This window comes from Spea bombifrons, chromosome 4 (genome assembly GCF_027358695.1).
Source record: "Spea bombifrons isolate aSpeBom1 chromosome 4, aSpeBom1.2.pri, whole genome shotgun sequence".
NCBI lineage: Eukaryota > Metazoa > Chordata > Amphibia > Anura > Pelobatidae > Spea > Spea bombifrons.
The window spans coordinates 58,831,822-58,845,438 of NC_071090.1; the positions used below are offsets into that span (position 1 = coordinate 58,831,822).

The 13,617-nt window shown below is 39.1% G+C and overlaps 2 protein-coding genes across 2 annotated transcripts in view; one reads left to right on the top strand and one right to left on the bottom strand.

The window, feature by feature from the left end:
• The first annotated feature begins 271 nt into the window (after window positions 1–271).
• On the top strand, window positions 272–1,104 carry LOC128491375 (E3 SUMO-protein ligase ZBED1-like). Its single transcript, XM_053463698.1, has 2 exons — window positions 272–579; window positions 682–1,104. The coding sequence occupies exons 1-2, from the start codon at window positions 361–363 to the stop codon at window positions 1,102–1,104; spliced, it is 642 nt and encodes a 213-aa protein (XP_053319673.1). The 5' UTR covers window positions 272–360.
• Window positions 1,105–6,765: 5,661 nt separating this feature from the next.
• Window positions 6,766–13,617, bottom strand: part of TBC1D22A (TBC1 domain family member 22A) — a 237,050-nt gene continuing 230,198 nt past the window's right edge. Inside the window, exon 13 of the mRNA XM_053463355.1 lies at window positions 6,766–7,285. Within this exon, the coding sequence (XP_053319330.1) occupies window positions 7,157–7,285 (129 nt within the window). The 3' untranslated portion in view covers window positions 6,766–7,156. The remainder of the gene's footprint in view (window positions 7,286–13,617) is intronic.

Consider the following 13,617-nt stretch of genomic DNA (forward strand, 5'->3'; position numbering starts at 1 on the left):
GGGGGCAGGGCTGGGTGCAGGGCAGAGTTGGAGACTAGGTGCAGGGGCACAGTGCAAAGTGCTGGGGCACAGTGCAAAGTGCTGGGTGCAAAGTGCTGGGTGCAAAGTGCCAGGGCTAGGTGCAAAGTACCAGGGCTGGGGCAAAGTGCAAAGTGCTGGGGGCAAAGTGCTGGGGCAAGGTGCAAAGTGCTGATGCTGGGGCGAAGTGTGGGTGCAAGGCAAAGTGCTGGGACCAGAGTGCTTGGGCAAAGCACTGGGGCAAGTGCAAATATGGGTGCTGGGAAAACTACACTGCAATAATAATACACCAAACTTATTTTTGTATTCTAGCTGCAAAGAACACTGCACATAATAATAAAAATGGCTGAGGGTTCTGGCAAGGCAACCGCTGAAAAAAGTGTGCGACCCAAGTCCTCTAAGGCATGGGAGCATTTTACTTTAAATGCTGCAAAGAAGGTTGTAACCTGCAAAATTTGCAAAATGCAGCTTGTGTGGCACGGAAGCACGACCGTGATGAACGAGCACATGAAAAGGAAACATGTGGGCTTCACGGAGGAAGGTGAAACATCAGGACGGTACGTTAAACCCAAATGATAAATTGAGAAATAGCTTTTTCTGCATTCTACTACCAATCATAATCTATAAATCTATTAATATATATATTTTTTTACTTTCCGAAAGAAACAGCGTACCATGACAGAATTTGTGCAGCAAAATCCCCAGTGCACTCCACAGCAAGCAACAATTATAACCGATTCCATTCTGAAAATGCTGGTCACTGACATGCGGCCGCTATCCATGGTTGAAGACCAAGGATTCAAAATCATGGTCAGTGTACTAAACCCCGGATATACTCTTCCCTCAAGAACTAATTTCACCAAACTAGTGGAGAGGAAGTACCAAGAGGCATTTCAGAATGTGAAGCATGCCATCAGCGCTAATGACTGCAGAATTGCTTTTACAGCAGACATTTGGACAAGTGTAGCTACTGAGGCTTACCTTGGCATTACATGCCACTACATGACTGGAAGCTGTCTTCTCTCTGTCTCACTACAATGCCTCTTGAAGACAGACATACAGCCGCAAACATCGCAGAACGGATAGAGGAGGTCGCCGCAAAGTTTGAGATTCCACATAAAAAAATAATTGCCATTGTACATGACAGTGGTGCAAATATTGTGGCTGCTGTAAAAATCCTAGAGCACAAGCATGGGTGGGCCAGTATTCACTGCACTGGCCACACATTACAGCTGGTGATCAATGCTTCATTAAAGCACTCTGGAATTCAGAGAGCTGTTAGTGCTGCAAGAGGACTAGTTGAGCATTTTAAAAAAAGTGAGCTAGCCAGCAGTAGGTTGAAGGAGAAGCAGAAGCAGATGGGTACACCAGAGCACAAACTTCTTCAGGATGTAACCACTAGATGGAATAGCACTTACTATATGGTCGACAGACTAATTGAACAAAGGTGGCCCGTAACTGCCACTCTGTCTGACCCATCTGTTACTCAAAGGGGCAAGCATTATTTGGAGTTAAAGCCAGAACAGTGGAATCTTCTTGAAGAACTTTCCACCGCTCTTAAGCCTTTTGAATGCGCCACTGTATTCATGAGTGGCCAAGAATATGTAACTGTATCTTCCATGCCTGCACTTGTGAATGGGCTGTTAAGGTCCAATGAGGTTGCCTGTTTTGAATCATCTCCGCTGAAGAGCTTCCAAGCCACAGTAACAGACCAGCTTCAAAGCAGATGGAAGGGGATCCTTTTTGAAAACATCCCAAACACTGTTGTTGTTTCCTCTGCCCTGGATCCACGATTTAGGAGGCTGAGGTTTTTAACACCAGAGCAAATTATAAGTGTACAGGCAAAAGTGCAGACGGAGGCGCTTGCTGTAACGACAGTTGACGTGCCCTCAACATCTGCTGCTTCTCTACTTGACTCACTCCTTCAGTCTGGGGGCAGCAGTGAAGAGGAGACTAGAGAGGGGAAACTTGAGGAGGAGGATATTCATACTCAAGTACGAAATGAGGTCCAGGCTTATTTTGCAGAGAGGCTCCTTGCCAAGGAGAGAAACCCTTTGAATTGGTGGAACACCAACCAAGAGAAATATCCTACCTTGGCAAAACTGGCAAAATCCTACTTGTGCATCCCAGGCACCTCCACCCCATCAGAGCGCCTCTTCTCTGCTGCAGGCAACATTGCTTGTAAAAAGAGAGCCAGCCTCAGCCCTGAGCATGTGGACATGTTAACATTTTTGCATTGTAATGCAAAGTTTCTTGAACAGTAATAGTCCACCTCTTTTCAGAATGTTTGGGGTTATTTTGTTTCATAAATATTGTGTTTGGGTTCTTGTACTTTGAAAATAGTTTTTTATTACATCATAACAAAATAAGAATGTTAATGTAAATTTTAAGTTGTTTTTTAACATCCAGTTCATTAAATTATTTTAAATAAACGAAAAATTTGCATATTGTTTTTTTTATCCGATTAATCGTTTAATCGAAAAAATAATCGGCCAACTAATCAATTATTAAAATAATCATTAGTTGCAGCCCTAGAAAAGATATAATAAAATATTTACAAAAATGTGAGGGGTGTACTCACTTTTGTGAGATACTGTATGAGCAAAGACAGCTGTGAAAAATGTCTTAACCTCTTGATCTTGATACACAAACATACTCTGCTGTCATGGATATATTTAAAACATTTTTGATAAACCTGTATTGTGTTTGTAAGTGTTTGATATCCATGAAATCACAGTATTTTTGTGTATTGTTTGAAGAAAAGATCAAGAGGTTAAACAATAAAGACAATTTTTCTCAGCCTTCCTTGCTCAATTTACCAATGGTGCCAATATTAGTGGTGGGCACTGTATAACTTTTTCTCTGACTGATACATTGTTTCTGAAGTCTGGATATAAACAGTTACATAGATATAAAGTTGGAATGACAATGGGGTCTATTTGCAAAGTTCCAAAACCACTTCTTGCCACATTCAAAGGGACTTCCTGAAAACATCTGGGAGAATGTTTTATGCATATTGGTATGTTTAGAGATAGCCTTTTCTAAAGCACAGGGACATCACTTGATCACGTTCAGAGTCATATCAACAAATGGAGAAGGTTTGGGACAGTAGTGATTTTTCCTGGAGTGGCGTTACAAAGGACACCAGAACACCATCTTAAGAACCGGAGGCAACTCAATGCAGCAGTTGAGACCTCCCCCCATCAGAAAGACACCGGGCAAATATAGCAAAGTGGCAAGCTTGAAATCACATCTCCCTATGTGGTACATAAATAATTAGTACTGGCTCTATAAGATCAGCTGCCGTCAAATGGTGCGTATAAACTTAAATTTAGTGGTGTGCCAGAAAGTTTATATCAGATGGGTTTGCAAAAAAAAAAATGACCGGTTTGGAATGGATTTTCTTCACGCTGGTTTTCACATACACATAAATGGCATAAGTGTCATTATGAAGTGTTGTGTTGTTGCACGTAATCAGACCACGAGTTTAACTCGAACCTGCCACCACATTCATTTTAATACTTTATTCATACATACTGTAAAATAATTGTTAAATGTTTGATAAACCCCAAAGAACACCAAGTTCCAGACAGCTTTGCAATAATCATGTATTTATTTTATACGATTAGGTATCAGTCCGTGAGTAACTAACTTTGCATCAGAACAGCAGTCCTGTTTACTTATATATTTTGTCTTTTTATTTTCCACACTGACTAAAATTCCTGATTCGGTGGTTTGAGACATTTGAATGGAATAAGCCTTTGCTTACTTGTCCTTAAATAGAATATACATCATACACTATTTGCATGCACATTTGGATGTAGTAAACTCCATGTTATGTAGATATAGCACAATTACAGAAACAGACATTATCTCAGTGCCAAAATATGTTTAAATGACCACACTGTCCTGAATTCATGTAGAGTACTAGAGGGGGGACGGTATGCTTAACCCTGTAGTTGCTGGGGGGGTTGTAAGATATGCATTGTTCTGTTATACCTTGAACATCCCCATGGCACTCAAAGGGTTAAAACCACTCACACAATTACATCAATCATAGAAAGATCAATTAAACCTGAAAGTCAATTGTAACAATTTCTAGCACAAGATTTACTCCTTTAATTGTTCTATGTGTTATATTTACAAATGATTTCTATTTACAAACAGCAGATATTGAAAAACCTCTGCTATGTACATTTGTATATTAATTTGTACAAAATATTCTACGCACAGTAACATTTAAAACATCACTTTATCATAAGCAATGATATTTTATAAGTTTTGCAGTAACAAGTGTGGATCTGCCATAAATGGACATATAAGTGAAAATATAGCATATATTTCAACTTATAGCCTCTCAGAATGGGGCATATTTTTGTCTTAAATCGTCTAACTGATTGAACACTTCTCTTGCTTCTTTACATATGAGAGAGGGCTCCAAATTTTTGTTAATAGTTCAGTATGTATATGCAGTGGAGTTCAATTAAACAACGTGCTAGTGTTTGACTTTGTTCCCTTCCTTATTCTGTTGCTCTTGATATATAAAATCAGAAGCGTACAGATGGATTCCCCATCAGGGCTTATTGTTTATGAACATATTTAATTGGTAAAATCAGCATTTTTACAGGAACTGATTTTGATGCAATCAGCAGGTGGAAAAACTATCAAATTAAACTGTGTATACTTGCAGGGCTTAGCAAACAGATTGGTGACCCAAATAGTAAACATTTGATGCACATTTCGAGTACTGTGTGGAATGGAAAAAAACATTTATTTTAGTCCATGCAGGGATTTTTTTTTTTTTTTTGACTTAAGACTTAAAATATTAAGACTGAAACAATCTTTTCTTACTGTGTTCTAACAAAAAAAATGTTTTAATCATTTTTCAGAACGTGTTAAATCAGTGGTTTCTTATGAATGAGCTTACTGAGTTCCTAGGAAGCCTGACAGCATTAAGTGTATGTGTTGGGCACAAGTAGCCTTCTTGCTTGGAAAAGGGAGACTAAATGTATGAATTCATGCTTTTATTAATGATATGTGGCTTCATGTTCTGTAAATTTCTTCCATTATTGTGTACTTTTTGTAGGGTGTTCTTTTCTAATTCAGCCATATACTTGAACTACAGTTATTTACTCTAGTAGGTTTTTCCTAATCCTCCCTTAAGGCGTCATGGGTCTTATCTATTCTAAACTTGGGTCTGTCCCTCCTGTCTGGGTTTTAGGGCAAAAGTTAGGCTGGGATCCAGAAATTCCACATCTACCTTGTATATTTATTTAGTCAGTACATATATAAACCACAAATGCCTTGCTGAACACTAAATGCAAAGCTGATAAAACTGAAGCACTAGTTCAATTTTGTAATGTAAACCAGATTAATAGTATAGTCAAGATACACTTATTTTAAAAAACAAGCTACCCTGCTTACCTAAGTCAATAACAATGTTTAACCTTTACAAAGGGCTCTTTGTTTTACGAGTGAGCAAGTTAAAGGTGCTGTTCCACATAGACAAAGCATTAATTGCACTCTAGAGGATGCTAAGCAAAGGAACCCTGGCAGATGTGTCATTTTATTCTTTCCTGTGAACATTTTGTCACACAAACTTTAAAGAAGTTTTTTTATTTTTTTTATTTTTTAGCTCCACTGGTAACAATCTGCTGCCTGTTTTTGTGTCGTATGAAAAGGGTTTCCAGTAAAAAGGATTAACGAGAAAAGCATTACATGGCAAAATAATTATTTGTATGAAGGGTTTGAGCACTCAACAGGACGAGGAATGATATGCTTAACTTGATGTTAAATTAAGCAGAACAAGTGGAAAAAACACCTTTCATTTAAAAGAAGCTTAAACAAAAACAAAAATTTAAATATATGAAAATAGGCCCTACCCGTACAAAGTTATATTAAAAACAAATGCACTGATCATTTAAGATAAGTTAAAGCAAATAAAATTGGTAAATTGACTTCATTGAATTCAATTATTCCACTAAGTTCTGACTTATGAACCAGATAGACCTGTAAAGAGCAACATTTTAAAATTTAGCATTTTCTACTAAAACCCTATGTACTAATTTAAATGTTTTTTTCCCTAAATTCTTTAGTGGCCCATTTGATGTATCTTAAGGGATTGGTTTTACAAAAACACAACAGCACTGCGGTGCCAATACGGGAATTTTTGCTAAATTGTACAGTTAACAGTGATTATTGCAATTATGTTACAAGTGGTGGTATAACACATATACTATTGGCAATACATAAAATATTAAAAAGGGGAGTAACTTATCCTATTAGGTACAATTTTTACCCTGCACTAAAATTGTCTGCTAATTATCTGAACCTATCTTCTAGAGCCTTGTGTTATTTTGCTACGCCAAATTTTGCATTGGACTACCGTAATTAGGCTCTAAAGCTCGCTTGAATCACCTATTAACCACTATGGGATGGTTTAACGGGAGAGAAGACAGTTGATCGCCACACGGCTCTCTCACCTTCTTTATGCCAACAAAGAGGCGACAACTTAAAAACGGGTTATATAATATTATTCATTCTGATTGGAATGGAAGTGGTATAGCTAAAAACGCCACCACCAAATCTGATTTAAGAAACGGTTTCCAATTCCTAATTCATATTTATGATTACACCAAAACCACCTGGAGTTGTTTTAATTTGTTGTTAGTGTGATTTTTTTCATTAGAAGCGTTTGTTTTCAAGGGGAAAAGTATATAAAAATTATTCCAGTATGTTTGAAAGTAACATGTTAGAAGGGTTTTAATGCTTATTTGAAAAAGTACAAAGCATCTTAAAATAAACAGTTTAGGGAAAAAAAATGGTATTTACTCATCAAAAACAAAAATCCTAAACACCAAATCTGCTATGATAATTTCAATCAATGTGGGAGCATGTCATTTCTTCATACTTTGATTTATAATTACAATTTAAAAATATGTTTTCTTTGGTATATGCCAGGTTTGTATATCCCATCACATGGCATTATAGATGCCGCAAAATCAAAATGTTACGTTTCCTATGCTGATTTAAATAAATGTCATGTCTGATAAAAGGGCGTGCAAATGCAGAAAAGTATATATTTATATAATCAGTAATAATGACAGAAGTGTTCAAATATTAGAGATTATGTGTAAATTCATTTTTTATAATGATTGGGGGCATCTGCAAAGGCGAACTTGAGTCTGTAAGCTTCTGCTAGTAGGACACTAATGTCTTCGTTTCCCCACTGGGCAGTTGGCAGGTTTTGAAGAAGGATCAATAATCCCTAAAAAGAAACGAAAAAAAGGAAAATTAAAACGTTAGGAACATAAAAAAACAGAGCTTTGTAAAGATCAGGCATCTTTATTTTTAAGCCATTCATAAAGCTTTCATGTCAAACTTGTCATTATGGAAAATTGTATAAAACCTTGAACATGTCCAGAAAAATAATATATTTTGTCTTGAAGCCACAAAAATGATTTAGAGAAGTCAAAAAACAGTCACAGATTCAATAATACAAGACACAATGTATCAAAGGACTCTGGTGATGTTGAATTGAGGTACTGGATAATTCTGTTGAAATATAAAAAGAATTTATATTGGGGTTACCCTAACAAAAAACATGGTGTAAATTGAACACAAATATGATATTCCAGAACATAAAAAAGTGTGAGGAAAAATATTTATTTTTACATTTGAAGAATGGTTTACTTCTGATGGGGAAAAAAAACCCTTTTTTTCTGAAATGAAAGCAACCAGTTCGTGTAGCTTAGTAGTAAAATACTATCAATATTAACATTAAAATTATTTATACAATATATTATAAATAAATTATTTAGTAATATAGTTCCATCTTGCCCATAGATTTGACATCAAAACATTTTTTTTGTTGTTAGATGCCATGTCTTTCACTACTTGGTTAAATAAGCATTGGGAGGCTTCTCAATGGAACTAGACGATTGTTCAGTATTCATATAAAATTCCCTTCTAGATGCTGTATTAAATTCAGTGTTGCGCCAGGATCTCCAGCACCTAAAAGGTGGCATGCAACGGTGCCAAAGTATAAAACAGCATATGGTGTGATTGTTTATAAAGACTTCTTGGTACTGCTCTCTTAGATGCCTCGTTTCTCCAAACATCTTCAGTCCCATTAATTCACTCCATACAACACTTATGATTGTGCTTTTAAAACCTACAATGACCTCTCAAGATCTACACATTTGAGAAAAAACAATACCAGTAATATTATTCTCTGAAGTCATTACCCAGAGGCTCTGGTCCTGCAATTGCATAAAATCTATACGTTTTATGAATAATACTAAAAGTAACCATATAAATAACTATAATAACTAACATTTTCAAAGCCATCCAGTAGCCACTGATATTTAAGTAGAAAATAAAAATGACTAAATAGTTATAAATATAATTAAATGTAATTTATATCATTAAAGTATGGATTTGATTTTTTTTTTTAATAACAGAGTTGAATAACGTATTCTAGTAAAAACATGCTGACAGCTATACAATGTGAGGTAGTTTAAAAGAAATGCGTTGGTACAGTGATACAAACTAATACTATTAGCGGCATCAGCAGTATGTGATGAAGCTACAAACCTTACAGAAAACTGTGATTGCATATATTGAAAGTAAAAAAAAGTGGACAAACTAACTAAAAACAATAATGCGCTAAACTCTGTGCTTAAGGACAGTGCAAAGCATGCTGACCCATTAATGGCGCTGTACCAAAGTCTACCCGTATCCTCTACTCAATAAATCATGCACAGTAACACTGCCATGCTTTAAGGGGATTACGGATAATGAATGTTATTAGAGAGAACTGTCAACATGTAATAGCAAATCCAGCATGGGAAGATTTCTGAGAGATGTCTGTGAAGAAACAATATGGAAAGATTTTATATTTGTCCTATTAGTATCCTCTGTACTTTATGCAGACACTCAGATCCCCAAATTCAATTCACAAGATCTAATAATATGGTGTTCTTTAGGGCTGAAACAACGAATCGATAAAATCGATAATAATCGATAACGGAAATCGTTGTCGACGATTTCCGTTATCGATTAATCGAGTGATCGATTCGTTGTTGGAGCACTCGGCTCCTTTTACTTACCTCCGCGAGCGTTCCCCGCTTCTGCTACACGCTCTGCAGTCTCCGCCTTCTAGCTACGTGACGGATGTGACGCGTTCCGGAGGTAAGTATTCTTCATGTCTATGTGCACAGATCGCACAGAGCCACTCGCACAGAGCGGTTCGCTCTGTGCGAATGGAGCCACTCGCACAGAGCGGTTCGCTCTGTGCGAGTGGCTCCATTCGCACAGAGCGGTTCGCTCTGTGCGAGTGGCTCCATTCGCACAGAGCGGTTCGCTCTGTGCGAGTGGCTCCATTCGCACAGAGCGGTTCGCTCTGTGCGAGTGGCTCCATTCGCACAGAGCGGTTCGCTCTGTGCGAGTGGCTCCATTCGCACAGAGCGGTTCGCTCTGTGCGAGTGGCTCCATTCGCACAGAGCGGTTCGCTCTGTGCGAGTGGCTCCATTCGCACAGAGCGGTTCGCTCTGTGCGAGTGGCTCCATTCGCACAGAGCGGTTCGCGGGGGTGGGGGTCCACGGTGGGGTTTCAGGGGATGCAGGGTGTGAGTGTGGGTGCAGGGCAGAGTGGGGGTGGGGGTGCAGGGCAGAGTGGGGGTGGGGGGTGCAGGGCAGGAGACTGGGTGCAGGGCAGAGTGGGGGTGGGGATGCAGGGTGTGAGTGTGGGTGCAGGGCAGAGTGGGAGACTGGGTGCAGGGCAGAGTGGGGGTGGGGATGCAGGGCAGGGTGTGAGTGTGGGTGCAGGGCAGAGTGGGTGCAGGGCAGAGTGTGAGTGTGGGGGCAGGGCTGGGTGCAGGGCAGAGTTGGAGACTGGGTGCAGGGGCACAGTGCAAAGTGCTGGGTGCAAAGTGCCAGTGCTGGGTACAAAGTGCCAGGGCTGGCTGCAAAGTGCCAGGGCTAAGTGCAAAGTGCTGGTGCAAAGTGCTGAGTGCTGTGTACAAAGTGCTTGCTGGGTGCAAAGTGCCAGGGCTGGGGCAAAGTGCTGGGTGCAAAGTGCTGGGTGCAAAATGCCAGGGCTGGGGCAAAGTGCTGGATACAAAGTGCTGGGTGCAAAGTGCCAGGGCTGGGTGCAAAGTGCTGAGTGCTGGGTGCAAAGTGCTGAGTGCTGGGTGCAAAGTGCCAGGGCTGGGGCAAAGTGCTGGGTGCAAAGTGCTGGGTGCAAAGTGCCAGGGCTGGGGCAAAGTTTCTTGAACAGTAATAGTCCACCTCTTTTCAGAATGTTTGGGGTTATTTTGTTTCATAAATATTGTGTTTGGGTTCTTGTACTTTGAAAATATTGTTTTTTATTACATCATAACAAAATAAGAATGTTAATGTAAATTTTAAGTTGTTTTTTAACATCCAGTTCATTAAATTATTTTAAATAAACGAAAAATTTGCATATTGTTTTTTTTTATCCGATTAATCGATTAATCGAAAAAATAATCGGCCAACTAATCGATTATTAAAATAATCGTTAGTTGCAGCCCTAGTGTTCTTTTCTTTGCAAAAACTGAAGCTGACATTCTGGTTTTGATAGAATCACGATAGATCATTATTACAAAACTACAATACAAAAGCAAAAAGGCATTTGTAAGAATCCATGATTAGCAAATGTTCTTTGTTCTAGGGATGGGGCCAGCCATCTAGAAACAGCTAGCGTGGTCACCTCACAAGAAAGTGCTGCCCAAAAGTGCACAACTTAGCCGACTGGGTCCCTCACCTGATCACCTCAGATTGTTTTTGGGAGACAGTATATGGCTAGACCATATAACCATAAGAACATACAAATTACCATAATGGTAGTGCAAAGAAACATTTACATCACATTCTACACACAGATAACACAAGAAAGGGAGCAGGAAAAACTAAGCAAAATTATATCGTTTTCATTAATAAGAACAATGTAACATTGTTTAACCAATAAAAGGATGGTTGTAACCATACACAAGAATAAAACAAATAAGATTCTAATACAAAAAGAACAATGCTATCAATAACTCCTCAGGACCACCAGGCATCAAATTGCTGGATGGGATGGACGCTGTTGCTAGGTGGCTAGCCCTATCCTTAGAACACAAAGGATGTTTGAAATTCACTGGTTCTTGCAAAGCTAGCCACCAAATGACAGCTAATGAGCAGAACTTCAGGCATCTGGTGGTAGCTCAAAAACTGAAGACACTCAACTCCAAAGGTCTTCAATAATGTTTGACAAAGGTCATAGACAAAGTCCAGTGCCCTGCTTTCAAAATGGTATACACAGGAATACCCCAGCAGCAGACTTGGAGCAAACTGCATTGGAAATGTCATGGCCTCTACATTGAGTCACATCAACCCCTGCATTATTTATAGCACACAAAATCCAGCCTTTTTGTATTTGTATTAATACCGGCAGATCAGAAGGAGTGTCGGGACGTAATGAAAAGTTGAGAAATATTACCCTTCAACTAAGCGGTGTTAGTCAAATATGTCATGACAGCCTGCGTTAAGCATAAATTACGCTCAAATGGGTCTTCTAACAAGTCAAGCTCTACCTAGGTAGCGTCTATATCAGATGTCTACAGATGCCTGCATTTAAAACCAAATGGTATACTAGTGAACTGAGCTAGTCCAGCTTCCCTGGCCACAAGGGCTAAGGAAAGTAAGGAAGCTACTTTAACTGCCAATAACCTGAGGTAAATTTTTGCATAGCTTAGTGTATAAGATACAGAGGTATCTTAGTTAAGAGTCTATTCCAGCAGGCGAGAGCAATCCACATAAAGGGGGTAGTTTCCAAAGCAAGTCCTCTGTTCCCTGGAAGCAATCTACCAGCATACCCAGAGCCCCTGATGAGGGGGCAGACAAGCAGTCACCAAGGCTTGGATGACCACATTGGGTAAAATCATAACTAGGTCGTGGATTCTGTCTGACCTGATCTTGGTCAGAGAGGGAAAGGCATATAGGCTTTTGCTATGGTTATCTTGTCATCTAATACCCATGTTTTTTTTTATAAGAACAATCTGGTTGCAACCATTAGTAAGTCAGTACAATAGTATATTTTGGTGGACTATTTAAGGGTTACTTTGTGAAACGTCTTAGGGTCAGCTCAGCTTCCACATAGTGGAATCTAAGATAATGCAAAATAATAGTCAGGAAGAATAGTGCAAACAAAGAAAATAAATAGATATATATGAACACTGTCTGGAAGGCTTAATGTACATGATTGTGCTAAATGTTGACTTCTCCAAACTGCATCCCATTCTGTGAACTTCACAATAAAATCTCCCATTTTTCGCATAAAGCAGAAACCCTTCATATAATGATTTGATTTTAGTTATTCTATTATTCAAAGAAAAACAAGAACCCCATGTTTATTGTACTAACCTTTGCTCATCCTTTGAGAAATGCTGACACACATTATACAAATGATGTCTATTTAAATGCATTTTTCCTTTCAAAATGCATATATAGACATGCATGTGAGTTACCAAACTTGACAATACATGATGCAAAATGTAACTTGCTTCAGGCTCTTTTCCATGTAATTTGATTTTTAAAAATAGTCACAGCAGGAGTACTTGGTTTAATTCAAAATCATTTGGAGCTCAAACATATTATATATATATATATATATATATATATATATATTTAAAACACACAGGATGGCGTCCCGTTACCTAAAGATCAACATCTCTGAACTCATGGTAATCCCGCCATCTGCTTTGTCCACTTTTCCTGACATCTCTATTACCGTTGACAACTCCGCTATACAACCAACAGACCAGGTTTACTGCCTTGATGTCACCCTTGACTCTGCTCTCTCCTTCATCCCTCACATCCAGTCCCTCACCAAACCCTACCGCCTCCACCTGAAAGACATTCCCCGAATCCGCCCTTTACTCACACAAGAAACCACCAAATTACTAATCCACTCCCTTGCGATATCCCACCTGGATTATTGCAACTCCCTACTAACTGGTCTCCCCCTCTCATGTGACTCGTTAGTGTTACAAGGTCTTAGGTGTGAACGGGGAGCAGGTGTGTTAAATTTGGTGTTATCGCTCTCACACTCTCTCATACTGGTCACTGGAAGTTCAACATGGCTCCTCATGGTAAAGAACTCTCTGAGGATCTGAAAAAAGAATTGCTGCTCTACATAAAGATGGCCTTGACTATAATAAGATTGCCAAGACCCTAAAACTGAGCTGCAGCACGGTGGGAAATAGATGTATGAGTGCTGCCAGCAGGTGGGGGGTCAGCCTGTCAGTGCAAAGACCACATGCCGCACACTGCATCAAATTGGTCTGCATGGCTGTCATCCCAGAAGGAAGCCTCTTCTAAAGATGATGCACAAGAAAGCCTGCAAACAGCTTGCTGAAGACAAGCAGACTAAGGACATGGATTACTGGAACCATGTCCTGTGGTCTGATTATTATTATAATTTATAAAGCGCCGACAGATTCTGTACAAAGAAGAAAACGATACAGATAACGACAAGTACAATACAGCAATTGACATACAGATACAAGAGAAATGAAGGGCCCTGTTCCAGCAGGAA